Raw genomic sequence first — 21,131 nt, forward strand, 5'->3', positions numbered from 1 at the left:
TGACTGCACCCCTGCAGCTAACTTTCATTGTGATCTCTTGGTGTTCCAAAAAGACATTGCCTCCTGTTATTATTTTTACATGTTGATTGTTTCCTGTGAAGATGAAGCTTGTATTCAACTTGTGCTTCCCACAGTGCTGGAGAAATGTGTGCAGAGTGTGCAAACTCACTTTCATTTGGATACTGTCATGTGTTCAAAACAGTGGGTTGTGTACTACAGCCTTGAGACCCTTGGACAAAACGCAGTCATCTCTGTGTGATCAGTGGCGTAGCGTGGGGGGTGCAGGGGGGGCCGGCCGCACCGGGCGCAACATCTGGGGTTAGGGCAAATCCACAGGTTAGGGGGCGCAAATCCACGGGTTAGGGGGCGCAAATCCACGGGTTAGGGGGCGCAAATTACTTGCCTTGCCCCGGGTGCTGACAACCCACGCTACGCCACTGTGTGTGATACTTAATAAATATGGCCAGTGAGCAAACAGAGGATACTGTTCAAATTATCAAAGGCTGTGCTTTGAGTGCGCCAGAAACATACACACATAAAAAAGGCCAAAACAAAATAAAAAAATTCCTTCCAGTAGCACCTTAAAGACCAACTAAGTTCTAGGTATGAGCTTTCGTGTGCATGCACACTTCTTCAGATACCAATGCACACGAAAGCTCATACCTAGAACTAACTTAGTTGGTCTTTAAGGTGCTACTGGAAGGATTTTTTTTATTTTGTTTTGACTATGGCAGACCAACACGGCTACCTATCTGTAACTATAAAAAAGGCCGCAACTAGAGACATCGAAGCTCAGCTAAACTACCTAGCCCAGAACCCAACGCGACTTAACCCTCCCGCTCCTGAATAGAACGCGGCATCCCCGTCCTCTGATTGGCCGCTTCTCTATACTCGCCGCGGCTTGCGCCCTCGCAAAGCTTCCTCATTGGGCACGCGCCGTTCTGTCGTCGCTGCTGCTGATTGGGCGGGAGGCGCCGCCGCCGTAGCGCGTACGGTGGCCGCGCGGTCTCAGCTGGGAGCTCTGCGGGAGTTCGCGTGAGCGCGGCGGGGAAAAGGCAAGATGGCGTCCGAGGTGCATTCGGAGCCCCCCAAGGCAGGGGAGATGCCGTTGCCAGGATACGCGGCCTGGTCCCCCAACGAGCTGCAGGCCAAGCTGGCCGAGATCGGGGCGCCCACGCAGGGTGAGGAGGCCCTGCTTGTGGCGGGGCAGGGGCGCTTACAGCCTGCCGGTGGGGCGGAACAGGATCCTGCAGGCCTTTCCCGTGATCTGGAAGGACCCTCGTAGTGTGGAAGCAGCAGGAGGGAGAGGGGAAGGTGCAGTGGGCGGGCGAACGGGGCAGTTGCCTTATATTTATTTCAGCTTTATCACAGTTATTTACACCCCATCTTTCCTCCCCCCCCAAGGAGCTCAAGGCGGCGAACATGGTTCTCCCCCCCCCCCAATTTCATCCTGATAACATCCCTGTGCGGCAGGTTAGGCTGAGAGGCTGTGGCTGGTTCACGCAATTGGCGCAGTATTGAACTGCTCTGACCATCTGCAACCGGGGATTTGAACCTGGAGTCTTCTGCATGCGAAGTGCTGAGCTGCACTCTTTTTAGGAAGAGGGGAGTCATGGGAGGGGGATGTGAAAGGGCTCTTAGGAGCTTTGGTGACAGTGGTGGAATGCAGCTGAGTGTCAGATTTTTGCATTTAAAGCATGGTCTCTGCCATGGAGTTGTGGTTCATCTTTGTATGAGCCTCTGAATAAGAGTTCATGGATTGCACTTTTAAAGGGGGGAAACACTTTTTATGGGCTCAGTAATGTAGGTGAGGCCTGAGTTGTTATTTCCAAATTTCATTTGGCGTGATGATGTTTACCTGTTCTGAAAATTCCTTTAATGTATCCATAGTGGGATTAGAGACTTTAGAGCTGGTTAGTTTGGCTTCCAAGATCAGTGAGTTATTATTGCAGGGGAGCAGAAATGTATCGGAACAGGAAGAGAGGGAGAAGAATAAGGGATTTTAGTGGATGAGGTTGGGGAAATTGGGAGGGGTTATGAAGCTGGCAGTGAATCCGTGGGGCCAGAGAACAGCAGGAAGTTGGGTGTCTTAGGAGGGTGAATGGTGATTTGAAGCTTGGTTTCCCAGACCCTAGTCCTACACTTGAACCACTACACTATATGTACTTCACTCCAGGCAATTGAGACATTCAATAACATACTTTAACCAGGCAGAATAACTGGAGGAAGGGTTAGAGCAGGGCCAAGGAGAGTGGTAGTGACCTAGGGGGAATCACAAGTGCCAGATAGAGAGGCCTAGAGGGTCACATTTGGCCCCAAAGGTCTGAGTTCCTCAACCCTGCTAGTTAGAGGTGGGAGGTTCAGGTTGTAGTTTTTACATTTGTGGCATATGTGAAATAGTGTTGACTTGGGCCCTCCACACCCAAATCCAGCTTTCCAGGGGCTGCAGGTGAAGAGAACAGTGTATTTGCCAGATTTTGGGGCATAATACAGCAGAGAGGTTGTATTCAGGCTTCATCTCTGTGTGCAGTTGTACCTTGCTTTTTGAACAGCTTAGTTCTCGAACATTTTGGCTCCTGAATGCCGCAAGCTCGGAAGTGAATGTTCTAGTTTGCGAACTATTTTTGGAAGTTGAACATCCAATGGGTCTTCCGTGGCTTCCAGCTGGCTGCAGAAGCTTCCTGTGTAATGGTTTATTGTCCATGTAGCCCAGTGTAGTCTATTGAAATGGATGCCTGGATGCTGTAATTAATAATGTCAAGGCTGTGCTCTTGACCTGCAGAAAGAAGGGTATGTGCGAGAGTCTGGGGATTTTCTCTATTGAAGGTGAATGGGAGATGATGATGGAGTTGTTTTGTTGGTACAATATGGTCAGGATGTTGGGAATGGTTGGGGGGGTGGTCAGAGATGAGCTTGAGGAGAGTTGGTGCAGGACTGTTGGCCCTAAACTCCAATCCTGTCTTCTTACCCCATGTGTCATAAAGTAACCCCAGAATGCCCTCAACGTCTCTCTGTCATTCCAGGTGGCCGCGAGGAGCTGGTAGAACGCTTGCAGACTTACACACTTCAGGTGAGACCGTATTTCTTGTGGCTACAAATGTGACCATCCAGAACACTTGAGGATAAGAATGCATTAAGCTGCCTGAAGGATTGGCTTGTACCCTCTCTCCAACATCCCCCAAACATTTAAAGTTGGCCAGGGGATGGGGAGGGCAGTCAGACTGAATAAGGCCCTGTTGTTGTCTATGCCTGCTTCCCATGCCATCTTCTTTCTCTCACAGTGCACATGGGTGTCCTTTGTAACATGCCCTGGGACCTTGTGGCGAGGGGCAGGCAATACATTTTACGATGATGTTGATGGTTGCCTCTACTACTGTTCCATCTCCTTCTTTACAGACTGGGATAGTGCTCAACAGGCCAGTTCTGCGAGGAGATGATGGAGATAAGCCGGGTTTGCCCCCCATGCCAGGACAGGTGAGTGATATATCCAGGAAACCTCTTTGGCCACTGTTATGAGACTTCAGTGGCTTCAAGAGAGGCCATAAGCTCAGCGGCAGCCCATGTGCTTTGAATGAAAAAGGTCTTGGGTTCACTCTCAGGTTCATCTCCGGTATGTTTGTTTAAAAAATGTCAGGTAGCAGGGCTGTGAAAGACCCAAGTTTAATAAGGCAACCGAATACTGGTTGTAGCAAACAGAAATGTATGAGCAGAAATTATACATCAAAATTAAAACTTAATTTATACAAATTATTATTATTATTATTATTATTAAATTTGTATACTACTCTTCATCTGAAGATCACAGGGTGATTCACAACATAAAAATGCAAAATGAGAACACAAAGTGCATAATAAAACAAAACCAAAGCAATAATCCTCCTCCCACAAACACATTATTATATCCCAGATGCCCCCCTTCAGATCACCCTCTTCTGATTGCACTCCAGTTTGTTACGATTACCTCTTAAAATGTTGCATCCAAAATTATGGACATCTATAGGACTCTCTAGTCTAGATCATACATGTGGAGCCCTTTTTTCTGCCAGATGTTGCTGAACTACAACTCCCATTAGCCCCACCAATGGTCAGGGATGATAAGAGTTGTAGTTTAGGAACATCTGGAGGGCCAGAGAGTTCCCCCCACCTGCTCTTGATGCAGCCTGACCAATGCAGAATAGCGTGGAACCTGCCACAATGCTATGCTTGAGTTCATGTAGCCGTAAAATGTATTTGCTTTTTCAGCAGATGCATCACCTTCCTGGCTCACGTCCAGCTTGAGAGCCACAAAGACTTTTAGAACTTTTCATACGTACTGCTTCCACACAAGGTCTCACCCATCCCATATGTCTGGATCTTTAACTCCTCTTGTCATTCTCTTCATGGGTGGTTGTGTCACACAGGAATCCTTAAAAACCTGAGCCAACTGTGCTTCCGACGTCTCCCACAGCTGCCTTCTTCTCTCTTGCAGCATCCCGGGATGCCTCTGCCGCCCCCTCCCATGGGGATGCCGCCAATGCAGCCACCGCCGCCTCCGCCGCCCCCTGGCATGGGCCTCAACTTCCCCATGGCGGTGGGGCCGCCTCCTCCACCCCCTGGCCTGGGCCCACCTCTCCGTATGCAGGCGGTGGATCCATCTGTGTTACCTGAGGAAGAACGGCTGAAGCTGGCTCAGCAGCAAGCAGCCATGTTGATCCAGCAGGAGGAGCGAGTCAAGCAGGTAATGGCTTGCTCTGTTCCTCTGTGTTTGTGTCTCGTAATTCAACAGCTCCCAGCAACATGAACTCTGCTGTGCTGCAGAACATGTTTGCAGCCTGTGCGTTTGTGTGTGAGAGAGAGGGAGCGCAAGAGTGAGACCAGAGATGGGGAGCCTGTGGTCCTCCAGATGTCGGACTCCAGCTTCCATCAGCACCAGCTCTTGTGGTCAGTGGTCATGGATGTTGGGATCTGTAGTCCTACAACAGCTGGAGGGTCCCATCCCTGTTTTATACTGTGAACTGAATGTTCCTACTCACCTCTCCCTTTAGATCATTGGTTCTCAAAGGGTCTAGCAGGAGAGGATGGCAAGTGCAGTGGGAAGATTCAAGGACAATCAAAGAAACTTTTAAGTGTAGTATAGTATAATATCAAAATATTTTTAGTTATTTGCAGAATATGGATAGATATATTTTCAAAAGGAGAGCAAAAGCATTAGCTATTCTTTCATAGTTCTCCATGACATACTGTTGTGAACAGGGATTTTTCAACTCCAACAGATTATGAAAGATCAGAAAAGAGAAAGGCTTTTTTGTGTTGGTGAGGAGATGAGAGTTTGCTTGTCTCAAATTAGACCTCATATAAATGAGGTAACATGGCAAAAGCAAACTCACACCTCTTGTTGAGTTTGTATACATACTTACGGTACATAATTCCAGTTACAGATAGGTAGCCGTGTTGGTCTGCCATAGTCAAAACAAAACAAATTCCTTCCAGTAGCACCTTAAAGACCAACTAAGTCAGTTCTTGGTATGAGCTTTCGTGTGCATGCACACTTCTTCAGATCTGAAGAAGTGTGCATGCACACGAAAGCTCATACCAAGAACTGACTTAGTTGGTCTTTAAGGTGCTACTGGAAGGAATTTGTTTTGTTTTTACGGTACATAAGTAAGAGGCTAATTTATAACTATATTCTGTTTGAAATCCTGGAGACATCAGTCGACGTAGACATTCCTGAGCATGATGAATCAATTGTGTGATTTGTTATAAAAAGCTTTCTATGTTAGAATCTGTGTGGTTTCTCTTCCCGTCTCAGGCTGCTGTACTTATGGAACAGGAGCGCCAGCAAGAGATGTCTAAGCTGGCCCCCTCTGTACCTCGGGCTGCTCCAGACTTGGGGCCAAGACCTCAGGGACTCCCAAGAGGTAAGTCCCTTTGCATCAGAGAGGGAACTCTGGCCCGTTTATGCAAAGAGGGCAAGCAGCGTCAGGCAGTCTTGCCAGAATCATTCAGGGAGGAAGAGTGTCAGACCTCACTCACTCTGTGTCATTCACATACTCTTTGGCTAGGAATCCATTCTCACTTATTCGTATTTCAAGGAACAGTATATTACATGGTGTCATGGGAGGGGAGCCCAAAATCCTACCTACCTACCTATCTATCATCTATCTATCTATCTATCTATCTATCTATCTATCTATCTATCATCTATCTATTTATTTTTAAGAAAGATAAGTATTTATGCCCACCTTAAAAAGAGGTGTATTGGCAGGGGTTATCCCTCTGAGTCTGTACCCCTCTCAGTGAAAAGCAGGCCCCAAATTGCATTGTGCAGTAACTTGTTGAACTGCAGGAATGGCAAATCTTTGAAGTCGTTTGCTAAAAATGCCAGGCAGGGAATCTTGAGAGAATCAAAATGAAACCCTCCCCACAACCGCTCAAAACGTTAACTCTGGGGTTCTGTGCCAAGGGATGTTACACCCCCATCCTAGTTTTAGTGAAGAGCTGGATAAATTTATGGAAGGTGGGACTGTTGGCTTGGTTGTATGTTCAGAACTAAAATTGCACTTAGGAAAGCTGAGTTTAGTGGCTTGTGTTAAAATTGAGCAAATATATCTGCATATTTTGGTCCTTATTGTCATGGAATTCTACTCAGTATTGATCCAGAGTAAATTTCAACGTATAGTTAGCAAAGTAAAAACTTAAAAAACTTGCAGGATTCCCCAAAAATAGGCCAGAGGCAATTAATATTTCATCCAGCAGAGCTTTACCGCTACTGAAGGCAAATGAGCATAATGGTCACAAATCCAGTACATTTAGGCTTGGCCCTGTCCATAAGAAATCCAGTTGCAGCAGACTTAACTTAAACTTACAATAACTTATAATAAGCCTAGAAATGCAAACTGGCACTTATAGAGTGGAGTTAAGAGCTAAAGAGGTTGCTCAGACACTACTCAGTCTTGCTCTCCCTCTTTGAAGCTCTTGAGAACCAAAGGGGCTAGAAACTTGCTTAAATCAGAGATTTTATCCCCACAGGGAATCTGTGGCCTTCCAGATATTGTTGGACCACAGCTCTTACCATCCATGACGTTGGTAATGCTGACAGGGGCTGATGGGAGTTGGAGTCCAACAGCATCTGCGGGGCTACAGATCCCCCACCCCCTGTCTTGGAATGGGTGTGAAAGCTTTTCAAGGGATGTCAAAGTGTGCAGGTTCTTCTGACAAGTAGGGAGGTGGCACATTGACGGTGGCTGTTGCTGCGTTGCTTTCCCGTTGGGAGTTCATTTGCCAATCTTTTCCTAGGGAACCCCCCTGTGGGCTCGCCCATTGGACCACCTGGTCCGAGACCCCGTGGCCCCCCACCTCCTCCTGGAGAGGACAGCCGTGAGGTAAGACTAGTTGTTGCAGATGTGGGGGGTGGTAGGCTTGGCAGGGTGGCAGGGAAACTGCTTTGGGGAACGGGGGAAATTGAGCGAGTTAAGATGAGCCTGCTTGATCAGGGCAGTGGTCCATCTAGTCCAGCATCCTGACCTCCCAGCAGCCAGCCAGATGCCCGTGGGAAACCAGCAAGCAGGATCCAAGCACAAGAACCCTCTCCTCTCCTGTGGTTTCCAGCAGCTGGTATTCAGAAGCATTGCTGCCGCCAAATAATGGAGGACAGAGCGTAGCTTTTGTGACCAGTAGCCTTTGATAGCCCTCTCCTCCCTGAATTTGCCTAATCCTCTTTTAAAGCCATCCAGATGACACAACTTTGATGGCAGGAAGTGAGAAGGAATTAAAGAACCTTTTAATGAGGGTGAAAGAGAAGAGCGCAAAATACAGTCTGAAGCTCAACATCAAAAAAACGAAGATCATGGCCACTGGTCCCATCACCTCCTAGCAAATAGAAGGGGAAGAAATGGAGGCAGTGAGAGATTTTACTTTCTTGGGCTCCATGATCACTGCAGATGGCGACAGCAGTCACGAAATTAAAAGAAGCCTGCTTCTTGGGAGAAAAGCAATGACAAACCTAGACAGCATCTTAAAAAGCAGAGACATCACCTTGCAGACAAAGGTTCATATAGTTAAAGCTATGGTTTTCCCAGTACTGATGTATGGAAGTGAGAGCTGGACCATAAAGAAAGCTGATTGCCGAAGAATGGATGCTTTTGAATTATGGTGCTGGAGGAGACTCTTGAGAGTCCCATGGACTGCAAGAAGATCAAACCTCTCCATTCTGAAGGAAATAAGCCCTGAGTGCTCACTGGAAGGACAGATCCTGAAGCTGAGGCTCCAATACTTTGGCCACCTCATGAGAAGAGAAGACTCCCTGGAAAAGACCCTGATGTTGGGACAGATTGAGGGGACAAGGAGAAGGAGACGACAGAGGACGAGATGGTTGGACAGTGTTCTCGAAGCTACTAAAATGAGTTTGACCAAACTGCGGGAGGCAGTGGAAGACAGGAGTGCCTGGTGTGCTCTGGTCCATGGGGTCATGAAGAGTCGGACACTACTAAACAACAAAGTTGGTGGCTATCTTGTGGGAGGTTGTGAGTTAGGGAATAGGCATTCTTGCCCTAGGTTGGCTTCAGATGGGAGGGAGGTTCAAGCAGTCAGATATGGGTGGTGCTGGGAGTGTGCTGTCTGGTGCAGCCTGTGTTCTTCAGAGACACAGCTTGAATGAAAACAAAGTCAGGATTAGACAAAAGCTGAAATACCTGCATTTGGAAGCAGAATGAGGCCACTTTTGTCTAAGAAACTTTCTTTCGCCTTCCAGGTCGATGAGTCCGGCGTGGGTCCCAAAATCCCTCAAGCCCTGGAGAAGATCCTCCAGCTGAAGGAGATTCGCCAGGAGGAGCTTACGGCTGTGCCGAGTGCCACAGGTACTGGGTCGCCTGAGGCAAAGGTTAAAGTCGAAATTGAGACATGCAGTCAGGGCTGTGGAACCTTTTTCAGCCCAAGGGTTGCATTCTCTCCTGGGTAACCTTCGGGGGGGGGGGGGGGAACGTGCCAGTGGTGGGCAGGGCCAGAGGCAAAAAGGGGCGGAACAACTAATGTGAATTTTAGCTTCCTGCAGTAGACTGGTTTCTGCGAGCACTCACAAATCCCCCTCTATGATCCTCCATTTAGGCAAGCGTGAAGCATTATCAGTGTTCAAGGACACATTCCAGCCAGGCAGAAACACTCAAGGAGGCTGTGGAGCAAGGCCAGTTGTGGGTGTGGCCCGTGGAGAGCCCCAAGGGCCTGGCAGAGAGACCTGGAGGGCTGCATTTAACCCCTGGGTCTGAGGTTCTCTAGCCCTGCTCTAGGTGAACTTGTGTGTGTTCTGTGCAGTCACATGACCAATATAGGAGTTGAAATTTTAGTTCTAACCAGAGGTGTCAGGTTGCCCCAAGATTGAGGTGTCCCGAAGTGCGTCATGCGTGTGTGATGTCACATCAACTGGAGTAGGCCAAGCGCTCTGGAGGAGCCGGCCACTGAACTTGTGACTCACAAGCTCTGGGCCCTCTCAAGCTGGGTTCTGAGACCCACATCACATTCTGTGCCTTCTTTCTGCACGTTGCAGAATGGCAGTAAAGGCAGCCGAAGAGCAGATTGTGGCAGATCATGGCTGACTGACGGGTGGACTTGCCAGCATGCAAGCTTTCTGCAGAGATGATTAGGCCAGGCTTCCTGTATCTTCTCTGCTACTCATTCCCTCACACTTGTGCTTTTCCCATAGATGATGACATGGAGACTGACCTGAGGGTGTTGGCTGGTATCTCTGCTTCAGATGCTGAAGAGGATGCTTTGGCTCTGTCAAAGAAAGAGGTGAGGAGGCAGGAACTACGGAAGGGGTGGGGGGGACTGTTGGCCCTCCAGATGACATTGTGACTCCCAGTCCAGTGGTTTAGGACAACAGTGTAGTCCAACAGCCTCTAGAGCAGGGGTCTTAAAACTCTGGAGCCTATGAATGGGGCACACACATGCACAATCCCCCCTCCCAAATGCAATATGCATATGCAAACTTTTGTGTGTTTGTGTTCATGTGCATTTTTTTGGGGGGGAGATCCATAGCTTTCATCAGATTCTCAAAGGAGTCTGTGACCCCCCAAAAGGCTAAAGAACCACTGATATAGAGAGCCACAGATTCTCCAACTCTGAACTACTCCCACCAGCTCTGGCTAACACGATCAGTGGTCAGGGCAAGTTGGCCACCCCTGAATGCAGCCAGTGGGAGCCTCCATTTTCTGTAAGCTGTCGGCCCCTCTGCAAAGCTGTCCTGTCCTGGCCTTTTAAGGCGAGCAGAAGCTTACCGATGGGCGGTGTGTTCAGGCAGCTGTATAAAAAGGGGGAGGGGAAAGGGGCTCAGTCAAGTGAGACTTTAGAGCATGAGCAGAGGATGTTTCCCCCCAGGTGGTAGAAAAAGCTGGTTCCTAAGAACTGGGCTGCCTTGGAGGCAGTGATGTTGCCCTATCAGAGGAAATTCGTCCTGTGTTGGCCCTGCATCTTTGGGAAGTCCTCCCCAGGGGAAATGCATTTGACATCCTCCTTGTTGGCCTTTAGGAGAGCCTCACAAGACCTTTTTAATTCCACTATGGTGCTGTGTGTTCATCCCTGTTTTATCTGCTGCTGCTTTAATGCTTTCTTGATTACTAATAATTTGTGATCTTACTTTTGTTTGACTTCTTCTAAATGGCCTCAGGAGGCTAATTCATCCTGAAAGTTAAAAAACAAAACATTAAAGTTGCTGCAGTATGCCAATATAGTGTGGCAGCACGTACTCTCTGGAACTCCCTGCTTATTGATATTAGTGTTGTACCATTATTGATGCCTGCTAAAATCATTTTTGTTTAGACAAGCCTAGCCAGACGTACAATTTTATTATGTATATTTGGGCTGTTTTAAGTCTAATTATTTTATTTGTGTTTTCTTACTAGTATCCTATTTTAAGCAGCTTAGTAGTATGTAAAGGTAAAGGTACCCCTGCCTGTACGGGCCAGTCGTGTCCGACTCTAGGGTTGTGCGCCCTTCTCACTTAAGAGGCTGGGGGCCAGCGCTGTCTGGAGACACTTCCAGGTCACGTGGCCTGTGTGACAAAGCTGCTCTGGAGAGCCGGCACCAGCGCAGCACACAGAAACGCCGTTTACCTTCCCGCTATAAAGCGGTACCTATTTATCTACTTGCACTTAGGGGTGCTTTCGAACTGCTAGGTGGGCAGGAGCTGGGACCGAAAGACGGGAGCTCACCCCGCCGCGGGGATTTGAACCACCGACCATGCGATCGGCAAGCCCTAGGCACTGAGGTTTTACCCACAGCGCCACCCGCGTCCCTTTTATCTTGTTAAATCTAAGTGAGTGCATTTGGTCTGCTTGACAGAAAAACCGCAAGCGGCGAAACCGGAAGAAGAAGAAGAAACAGCAGCAGCAGCAGCAGCAGGGCACGTCCCCGAAAGAGAGCCCACCTTCCCAGGATGCCAAGGGGCGTGGGGAGGAGTCTGGGGGCGATGGCCCAGTGGAAATTGAGTATGTCACAGAGGAGCCAGAGATCTATGACCCCAACTTCATTTTCTTCAAGAGGATCTTTGAGGCATTCAAGGTATGAGGAGGGCCTGGGATTTACTGATCTCATCCCCTGCATTTACAGTGGTACCTCCGCTTATGTATCCCTCTGGTTACGAAAACTTGGGAATCCATAAGCGGCAAACCCGGAAGTATTGTGGGGGGTTTTGCTGCATATGCAGAAGCGCTCTACCGCCGTGTGTGTGTGTGTGTGTGCGCGCAGAAGCGGTCTCTCCAGTTGCGAAAGCCTTGGAATCTGGCCAGACCTCTGGAATGGATCCTGTCCACAACCGGAGGTACCACTGTATATGGGATATGAATGTAACAAATCGAAATTACAGTACTTTTTTCTGGGGAAGAGCCTCAGATTGTTAGAAATGCCTGTCAAACAAGTGCATCTGAACTTTTGCTGATGGGGGTCAGGAGTGAGCATTATTTTGGTGGGACTGATGGGAGTCAGGAGTGAGCATTATTGCCCCTCTAAAGGGCTTGATAAACATGGCAAGTTCTTACCTTTCTATGGAAAGTGTTGGGACCTAGTTTACATTATAAAAAGCGAGAGACTCCACTGCTTCCCTGTGTGTGTGCTTAGTTCTAAGAAGGAGGAAGGAGGAACTGGGAGTCCCTGCCTCACCTTTCTCTCTTCACTTGCCACAGCTGACCGATGATGTTAAAAAGGACAAGGAGAAGGAACCAGAGAAAGCAGACAAGGTGGCCAGTTCAGCTCTACCCAAGAAGAAGGGCTTTGAGGAGGAGAGGAAAGACAGTGATGACAGCTCGGATGATGAGCAGGTAAGTGCATCTCAGGGGTGGGCAGAAATGCTCTCACTCCACCTGCCCGGGACCCTCGGTTCCTAAGAACTGCTTGCCAGACCCCATGATGAAAATGGACAGGTATCTCCTAACTCTGGAAGTGTGAAACCTCCAAGTTCAGAGGCAGTCTACCTCCGACTGTCAGGTTACCGGGGTGGAATCCTTCCTTCCCGAAACTCCTCCTTCCTTTTGAGCTTTTGGGAGTCTGCAAGGCGGGTGGTGGGGGTTGGGGGGAGTGCTGTGGAAGTCACAGTACTTGAAATAAAGTGCAAGTTAACAATAAGAGGAAATGACGACCTGCCCCTCTCTACTGTGTGCAGGAGAAGAAGCCAGAGGCTCCCAAACTGTCCAAGAAGAAGCTTCGGCGGATGAATCGCTTTACGGTGGCTGAGCTCAAACAGGTATGGTTGTTGGTGTGTGGTGTGCACGTGCATGTCTGTTTGGAGGGTAACAGGGAGAGGGACACTGGTACAATTGATTCCCGCTTTAAAAGGATTTGGAAGTCTGCCTTTCCATCCCAGGAGGCTGTCCCCTCATTGGTTCTTCCACCTTCCTCCTGCCCGCCCCTCCCAATTTCTGCCTACTGCTGATGCATTTGAGAGCTGGCCCAAAACAGAGATGTTACTCTTCCAGGAGCTATGATGTGTGACACGTGAAGGGTTTCCTAACTGATGATGTGAGGTGAGAACATTCTCCGGAGTATATTCTCAAGAAGATTCTCTGCTAGAAAATTATCCGGAGAATATTCTCCACAAACTGTAAATTCTAATGTAAGAACCAGTTTTACAACCCACATTTAAAGAATGCACTCATGTAGCGGACCTGAGATTTTAAAAAATATTCCTTTTACTTTAAAAGCTACATTTCATACATACACAACATAATTAGAATTCCAAGTTGATGGTAAATATACAGTTAGTTGCAGGCTTAGTGATTAACGTGAGTCATGTTAAATTTTCAGTTTCAAGTTTGGTGCAAAAAATCAAAGAATGAACTCACTGCATTGCCCCATTGAATAAAAGTATCTGTACAGTTTTTGGTTGCCATCTGAACAAGTTTACCCATGAATAAACATGTATATTGACTTATTATATCATTTTCAATGCATTAAAATGAATATTCTCCTATTTTAAATTAAAATTCTCTAATATTCTCATTAATCAAGAATATTCTGCAAAAGATTATTCTTGAGAATTTAACGTCACTACTCCTAACTGGCTGTGATTTGTGGATCTAGAGAGGCTGCTGTGCCTTAAGGTGCAGCCTTGCCTCTGCTGTGGGATTAATACCATGTGCTCATGTGGAGTTGGGAGTGAGATAGGAAGGGTTCGCTTTGACCCAAAGGGCAGGAAGAGTTGGCCCCATTTCACCCCTGTCCTCCCCGCAGCTCGTGGCCCGTCCTGACGTGGTGGAGATGCATGACGTGACAGCTCAGGACCCCAAACTGCTCGTCCACCTGAAGGCCACACGCAACTCTGTCCCTGTCCCCCGGCACTGGTGCTTCAAACGCAAATATCTGCAAGGCAAGAGGGGCATCGAGAAGCCGCCTTTTGAGCTCCCCGAGTTCATCAAGCGCACGGGCATCCAGGAGATGAGAGAGGCTCTGCAGGAAAAGGTCAGTCTCTGTCCCCCTCCCCTCCAAAAACACAGGCAGGGCCCTGAAATTCACAGGAGTGTCAAGTGCTTGCTGTGGGCGGGGGGGCAGGAGTTGCTTAGACTCCCCTTCGCTTTTGCACCATCTGCGTGCACACAAGACCAGCCCAACTGTTAGGCAGAGCGGGTAGCTGCCTCAGGCAAGGAGTTGCAGAACAGAGCTCTGGGCCACACATGAGCCGCTCTCCTGACCTAGCCAGCTTCCATTGGGGGCAGAGAGGAAGCCGTCCTGTTGCCCGCCTGGTCTGCTTTTGCACAAGGAGCTGGGCAGGGGCCTTTCTTTGACATTGGGCAGGGGGACCCATGACCCCAGTACGGTGGTACCTTGGTTTAAGAACAGCTTAGTTTATGAACAGCTTGGATTAAGAACTCTGCAAACCTGGAAGTAGGTGTTTTGGTTTGTGAACTTTGCCTTGGAATAATGTTTCGCTTCCTGTTGAGTTGTGTTCCATTTGTAAATGCTGTTATGGGAAAGCAGCACGCCTTGTTTTAAGAACGGACTAAGTTTGTAAACCAAGGTGCCACTGTACTCTAGCAGTGGGGAACTAGATCTAGCCAGTGAACTGGATCCTTGTCTGCTCCTTTTAGATGCCCCTGCCATCGGGCAGCAGCTGAGGGTTCTATCCAATGAAATTTTACTTATAGCCACTGAGATTAATCAACCTCCGTTGGTCGTGTTGGTTGCTTTCAGTGAGTCTGTTTTGAATACGACAAACATTGAGTACCACCATGAGATCCTCAGGAAGCTGAAGCCTACACCTCCCTGGAATTGTGGCCTGCACACTTTGAACTTGGTGCTAACCAGATTTCCCAGCAGTTTCAGGGAGATGGTTAAACCTGGCATTACCCTGTAGTCTTTGGGCGACCTGTGACCCTTGGCCAAATTTCATACATCCTGGCAAAGACAGGGTACATGTAGGCCTCCGTTTTGTAACCTACTTCTTTCCTGTTCTACCGCCTCCTAGGAGGAGCAGAAGACCATGAAGTCCAAGATGAGGGAGAAAGTTCGTCCCAAGATGGGCAAAATCGATATTGATTACCAGAAGCTGCACGACGCCTTCTTCAAGTGGCAGACCAAACCCAAGCTGACCATCCACGGCGACCTGTATTACGAGGTAGCAGAGGAGCCCTCGGTGGAGGCTGGCCCATGAGGGCGAATGAGACACTGCCCCTCCGACCTCTGCCAGCCCCCACCTGCCTGCCTCCTTAGTTAGAGCCAGCTCAGGGGATGGTACCAGCTGTCAGCCTTGCCCTGCTCCTGCATCGCAGCGCTGCCCTGGTAGAACTCTGCAGGGATGGAGGATAAGGACAAGGCTTGAGTTGGTTTGCTCTATCTGTCATTGGCTCTGACACCACCCCTTCCCGGTTTCCTTGTTTTCCACCTCTCCAGCCCCGACAAACACCAGTCCCCCTGGTGCGCCATGTTGTCTGGACAAGTCTTCCCTCTGGAAAGGGTTGGGTGGGTAGGAGGGAGGGAGGGAAGGGAGCCATTTGGAGGACCCAACCCCTTTCTGATTCCATCTCCTCTTCCCTGCCAGGGTAAGGAGTTTGAGACGCGGCTGAAGGAGAAGAAGCCTGGGGACCTGTCTGACGAGTTGCGCATTGCGCTGGGCATGCCCGTTGGGCCGGTGAGTGGCAGAAGGCTAAGCCCAGTGGGGGCTGACAGGAGGGTGGGCTCTCGTGGAAGGCAGAATTGGAGGAAAGGTGGGCAGAATGCGGGCTGCCGGCTCAACAGGTTTCCGAGGCACCTACATCCTCCAGATCCCAATTTTAGAAAATTCAGGAGTGAAGCTATTTTCAGGAAGTGTAAATTAAGCTGGTTGGGGCAGTGTATTTGGGTAGGAGATTGTGGATTGTTTCCTTCCCAGAATAGGCCGATTGAAATTGATGAAGCCGGGGTCTTCTCTGAGTAGGACTAGCATTGAATGCAACCCCGCGGGAGGAGGGGGAGGGCTGTGAGAAAGCAGAGTGTGGTGTGTACAGCATGAGATAGCGGGGAAGGGGAGCTGGGGGATTGGGGCAATGCAAGCAGAGAGGCTTCTGTGACTGATGAATGTCTTTTTTCTTCCCCGCCGCCAACAAGAACGCACACAAAGTCCCTCCTCCCTGGCTGATTGCCATGCAGCGCTACGGTCCACCCCCCTCCTATCCCAACCTGAAGATTCCGGGCTTGAATTCCCCGATCCCAGAGGTGAGCAGAGTCATTCCCTTCGTTGCCACCTTGGCTTTTTCTCACTTGCTAGAAAACAGATGGCCAGTTGGCGACCTGTATTATTATTAGTGGCTCTAAACGGGGCACTGCCCCACCAACCTCCGCCTGCCCTCAGCCAGCCCCTGCCTTCTTACAACCATCCAAGGGGTGGCAGCTCAGTCTCGGTGTTGCCTTTGTAGAACTCAGCGGGGAAGAGGAGAATGGGGGGTTGGCTCCTCTGTCTTCCACCCCACCAGTCCCAGTGGGGACTACCCATCAGGGATTGGTGGGCAGGACCTGTAGCAGGGGGAGCTGTGTCTCATGTGTGCTGGAAGCCCCAAGCTCAATCCCTATTGGGATTTCCAGGCAGGGCTGGGAGAAACCCCATTTGAAATCACAGAGAGCTGCTGGTATGTCACTAGACCAGGCATAGGCAACCTCGGCCCTCCAGATGTTTTGGGACTGCAACTCCCATCATCCCTGACCACTGGTCCTGCTAGCTGAGGATGATGGGAGTTGTAGTCCAAAAACAGCTAGAAACCCTGGCCTAGTCCAACCCCCTCCAGTGCAGCAATATGCAGCTCTCCCTTACGGGGATCAAACCTGCAACCTTGGCGTTATCAGCGCCACGCTCTAACCAACTGAGCTATCCAAGCTGGGGCTTGGAAGTCCCTCACACCACAAAGTAACACTGCACTCTCAGGAGCTTTGGGATGGGGGGGGTAGCCCAGACAACACTTCGCAGCTCCTCCTGTCCACTGCTGAATGACTTGACTCCCCTTCGCCCCCTTTTTCTCCAGGGATGCTCATTCGGGTACCACGCTGGGGGCTGGGGCAAGCCCCCAGTGGATGAGACTGGGAAGCCCCTCTACGGAGATGTCTTTGGGACCAACGCGGCTGAATTCCAGGTAGGCATCGGGAGCCTCACTTGCTTGGCGGCTAGGGTCGCCACCTCTGGGTTTGACCGCTTGTCCAGAGCCCTTGCTCTGTGTTGCGTTTGGATCTGCTGGCCTGGGAGGTGATGGAATCATGTTTTCTCTCCCCCGCCATTAGACCAAGACAGAGGAGGAAGAGATCGACCGGACACCGTGGGGAGAACTGGAGCCCTCCGATGAAGAATCCTCTGAGGAGGAAGAAGACGAGGAGAGTGATGAAGAGAAACCGGACGAGACGGGTTTCATCACTCCAGCAGACAGGCAAGTAGCCCGGCTCTACAGATCTCTGATTTTAAGTGCCTGACGCTCCCTCTTGCCATGCTTTCGCTGAGCAAGTATCAGTGTCTGCCATTGCTGGGCACCTGCCTGGCACCCACATCCCTGCCAAGAAGGTCCACTGCTCCCCCAACCAGCCCTGCGCCCCCTGGTTCTGTCGCTGGTGATGAGGAAGTGGCACAACATCCCCCCACTTACCTTGCATTTTTCTCTAAGCCACGCTGGTTGGGGTTATTGGAAGCTGTAGTCCAAAGCTTATGGAGGCCACCAGGGTTATTTATGGAAGGCTGACTCGGGCAGAGGCCAAGGGCAAGCAAATGGGCATTAGTGGAGGAGGAGCTGGGCCCCTCTTGCCCAGGACACGCAGACACCCCTGCAGAGACAGAGTGGATCTCTGGGACTAGAGTTGTTTTGAGACTGTTACTTATTCATTCATGTGAGGGGGACGGCTGGTCGAATTTGGCTTGGCCTTTGACCACCCCTTCTGATCTTTCTCCAGTGGTCTGATCACGCCTGGGGGCTTCTCCTCGGTCCCTGCTGGCATGGAGACGCCTGAACTCATTGAACTGCGTAAGAAGAAGATTGAGGAGGCCATGGATGGGTAAGTCTTGGCTTCTTCTTTCCTCAGCTGCCTCCCGGGGGTTGTTGGGTGCTCTGGGAGCAGGTGGGCATGGCTTGCTCAAATCATGGGTCAAACAGGAGAGCCTGGAAGGCCAGGATTGGCCCGCAGGCCAAAGGTTCCCCTCCCTTGTGGCAGAACCTGTTAGCACTGGCCCAGAGCTTTGTCTCCACCACGTGTGGCAAGATTCTTCCTGGCTAATATGCGCCCATCCACCCTCTCACTGCCCTTTCCCATGATGCTGAGCGTTTCTTCTCTCCCTCATGTTCTCCTCGATAGCAGCGAGACGCCCCAGCTCTTCACCGTTCTGCCAGAGAAGAGGACTGCGACAGTCGGTGGGGCCATGATGGGCTCCACTCACATCTATGACATGGCGACGGTAAGAAGAGGCTGGCTTTAGTTCTGCCTTCTGCTGAAGGATGCTTGGGGCCCAAATAGCTGAAGGAGCACCTCCCATATCAACCTCATGTGTTTTAAGGATGTAGGAAGGGCCTGGCAGCAGGATCTGGCCAAAGGCTCATCTAGTCCTCCGTCCTGTTCTTGCAGTAGCCAGCAAGATGCCTCCTGCAAGTCTAAACACAGGACCTGAATGCAGCAACAGTCTCCCTCCATTGTGATTCCCAGTGTCTGGAGGGACACTACCTCAAACATCAGAGGTTGATCATCAAGACCCTTCTCTGCATTCTCCCTGTAGGAGAGGAGCCCTCTGAATGTTCAAAAGAGAGTGCCTACTCTGTGGTGGCCCCTCAACCCTGCAATGCTCTCTTAGTTGAGGGACACCTGGAGCCAGCACTGTAGACTTCGTGGTTAAAAACGTTTTTAAAATATGCATAGGCATCTTGGGCTGCAGCATTCCCCCCCTCTTAATTTTTTATTTTTGGTTCCACTGATTTATGCTTTCAAATGCTGCCTTGTGGGTTTTCATTTTGTATGTACACTGCCCTGAAACACATTTTTGGAACAAGGTGTGCAGTGTATGTGTTCTTAAAGCAAGCAAATTCAGTTTTAGGCATAGGTGAGCAGAGCAGGCTTGGAGGGGCAGCCACCTGGCTTCTGCTTCAGATATACTAGACTGGGGACGTAAATTAAAATTACTGCATTGTAAGTCCTTACAAACATGTGTCACTTTAAGCTTAAAGAACCCTTGCTTCAAATATTTTAATTCCTGTTCTCTGTTGCTTGAAAAGAGAGTTAAATCAAAGGAAGAGGGAGATCAGACCACCTCGAGCATTGTTCGTAGGGACAACTTTGCATTGGTGGAGTCTGGTTCTCTGCACATAAGATGCACACACTTTCAGAGTAGACATGGATGGCAACTTAGGTCCATTAATTTCAGCGGGTCTCTTGTGAAGCAGAAATTACTTGGATACCAGAGTCGCAGGTGGAAAAGTGGGACTTCAGTGAGAGAGATGTATGGATGCACACACACAACATGGTGTGTGTGCGAAGTGAGATAAACGAGTGCTTGTCCATAAAGCATGTGTGAACAGGAGTCGGGCAGTTGCTCCTGAGTGATACCCTCAGTTGGGGAGTCCCCCGTGTTAGCTTGCCCACCTTCCTGCAGGTGCAGCTCTGTGGATGGACTTATTCCAAAGCAAGGCTTTTGCAGGCAACTCTGCTTCCACAGCTGAGAGGTGGGCTGCCTGCAACACCCCTCTGTGTTTGCATGTGGTTTGGGAGGTGAGAGATAGTGACCCACCCACCTGCAAACACCTTACACCAGTATCCGCTGTTGGCTGCCTCTTCCTTCCCTCCCTCCCCTGCATTTGCTTGCAGGTGATGAGCCGCAAAGGTCCCGGGCCAGAGATCCAGGGCGTGGAGGTGGCCTTGGCCCCCGAGGAGCTGGAGCTGGACCCCATGGCCATGACGCAGAAGTACGAGGAGCACGTGCGGGAGCAGCAAGCCCAGGTGGAAAAGGAGGACTTCAGCGACATGGTGGCTGAGCATGCTGCCAAGCAGAAGGTGAGGGGACCTGTGGAATGGAGGGGACTTGCCAGCCTGGACAAGCTGTTTTTAGACTACAGTTCCCATCATCCATGACCACTAGGGATGATGGGAGTTGTATTCCTGAAACAGCAGAAAACCCAAGTTTGGGAAACCCTGCCCTAGAATGACAAAATGCAGCTGCTGTGAGGGAGGTGAAAGGGCTGTGGGTGGCTTTGGGGAGAGGAATTCAAGCGGGGTTCAGGGATGGGACAAAGGCTGGGTTGCTGGCAGGGAGGTGGGGCCAAGAGAGCCTGTCAGGTGCTTGGGATGGAAGAGGGATAGCGAAAGCATCAGGCCCCGTCAGAAACTTGAAGCAAGAAGCCGAGGAAAGGCAGAGGAGGGGGAAAGAGAGTACAGGGCCCTAAGGGAAGAAAGGGCGGGCGGGTGGAGTTCACACAGCAGTTTGGGAGGTGATGCAGTTGCATAGCGGGTGGGGAGGGGTGTGTGCAGGCATGCATATATGCCTTTCCACATTGGGTTTTTTGTGGGGGGTGGGGTGGAATCAAATTCTCCGGCATTATCAGCATGTTGTGACTGCCCTCTCTGCTCCTCCAGCAAAAGAAGCGGAAAGCACAGCCCCAGGACACCAGGGCAGGAGCCAAGAAGTACAAAGAATTCAAGTTCTAGCCCAGCTCCGAAATGTCTTGGCGGTTCCTGTTTGTCGTTCATTTTTAATCCCCTCCCTCCCTCCCGCTTCCATTTCTCCTTTGCACCCACTGGCTCTCGTGTTGTTCTCGTGTCTTCCGTCTGGATAAAGATGTGGAATATTTTGTAAATAAAGTCAGAGTTGCTCTCTGGAGGTCTTTGTTTACTTAGGTGGAGGAGGGTGGAATGATTTCTACTCTCCATGGCGATTTGGGCGTCTTCCTTTGCAGGTCCCGTGGGTAGGGAAGTAAACTTCAGCATGAAATTTGCAGGGTGTGTATGTCTATGCTCCGTGTCTGTGGCCCCCAGCCCCTCAGTGCTTTGAAACAGGAGGTCAGTTGTTTATTTGCAAATTCATACCTCCGGAAAGACAATCCCTTGCCCCCAGTCCCCTGTTCCGGACTCAGCATTCAGGTGAGCCACACTGAGTCATTATCTCTCCGCCACTTTATTCCTTGCACTCAGTTACCCTGCCAGCTTTAAGCTGTCTCTTTCCAGGGCTGCCACCAACCTCCCCCTGC

General features: G+C 50.0%; 1 protein-coding gene across 1 annotated transcript; it reads left to right on the forward strand.

The window, feature by feature from the left end:
* The first annotated feature begins 1,011 nt into the window (after nucleotides 1-1,011).
* Nucleotides 1,012-20,764, forward strand: SF3B2 (splicing factor 3b subunit 2). The gene is made up of 21 exons (XM_081842909.1): nucleotides 1,012-1,181; nucleotides 3,024-3,070; nucleotides 3,397-3,474; nucleotides 4,469-4,717; nucleotides 5,789-5,897; nucleotides 7,276-7,361; nucleotides 8,729-8,834; nucleotides 9,674-9,762; nucleotides 11,311-11,529; nucleotides 12,150-12,284; nucleotides 12,626-12,706; nucleotides 13,693-13,920; nucleotides 14,924-15,073; nucleotides 15,497-15,586; nucleotides 16,042-16,149; nucleotides 16,950-17,057; nucleotides 17,203-17,345; nucleotides 17,860-17,961; nucleotides 18,259-18,358; nucleotides 19,756-19,941; nucleotides 20,521-20,764. Exons 1-21 carry the CDS (start codon nucleotides 1,061-1,063, stop codon nucleotides 20,590-20,592), a joined length of 2,607 nt encoding a protein of 868 aa, XP_081699035.1. The 5' UTR covers nucleotides 1,012-1,060; the 3' UTR covers nucleotides 20,593-20,764.
* Nucleotides 20,765-21,131: the final 367 nt, after the last annotated feature.

The sequence above is a fragment of the Podarcis erhardii genome (genome assembly GCF_964252035.2).
Source record: "Podarcis erhardii genome assembly, chromosome: 15".
Classification (NCBI taxonomy): Eukaryota; Metazoa; Chordata; class Lepidosauria; order Squamata; family Lacertidae; genus Podarcis; species Podarcis erhardii.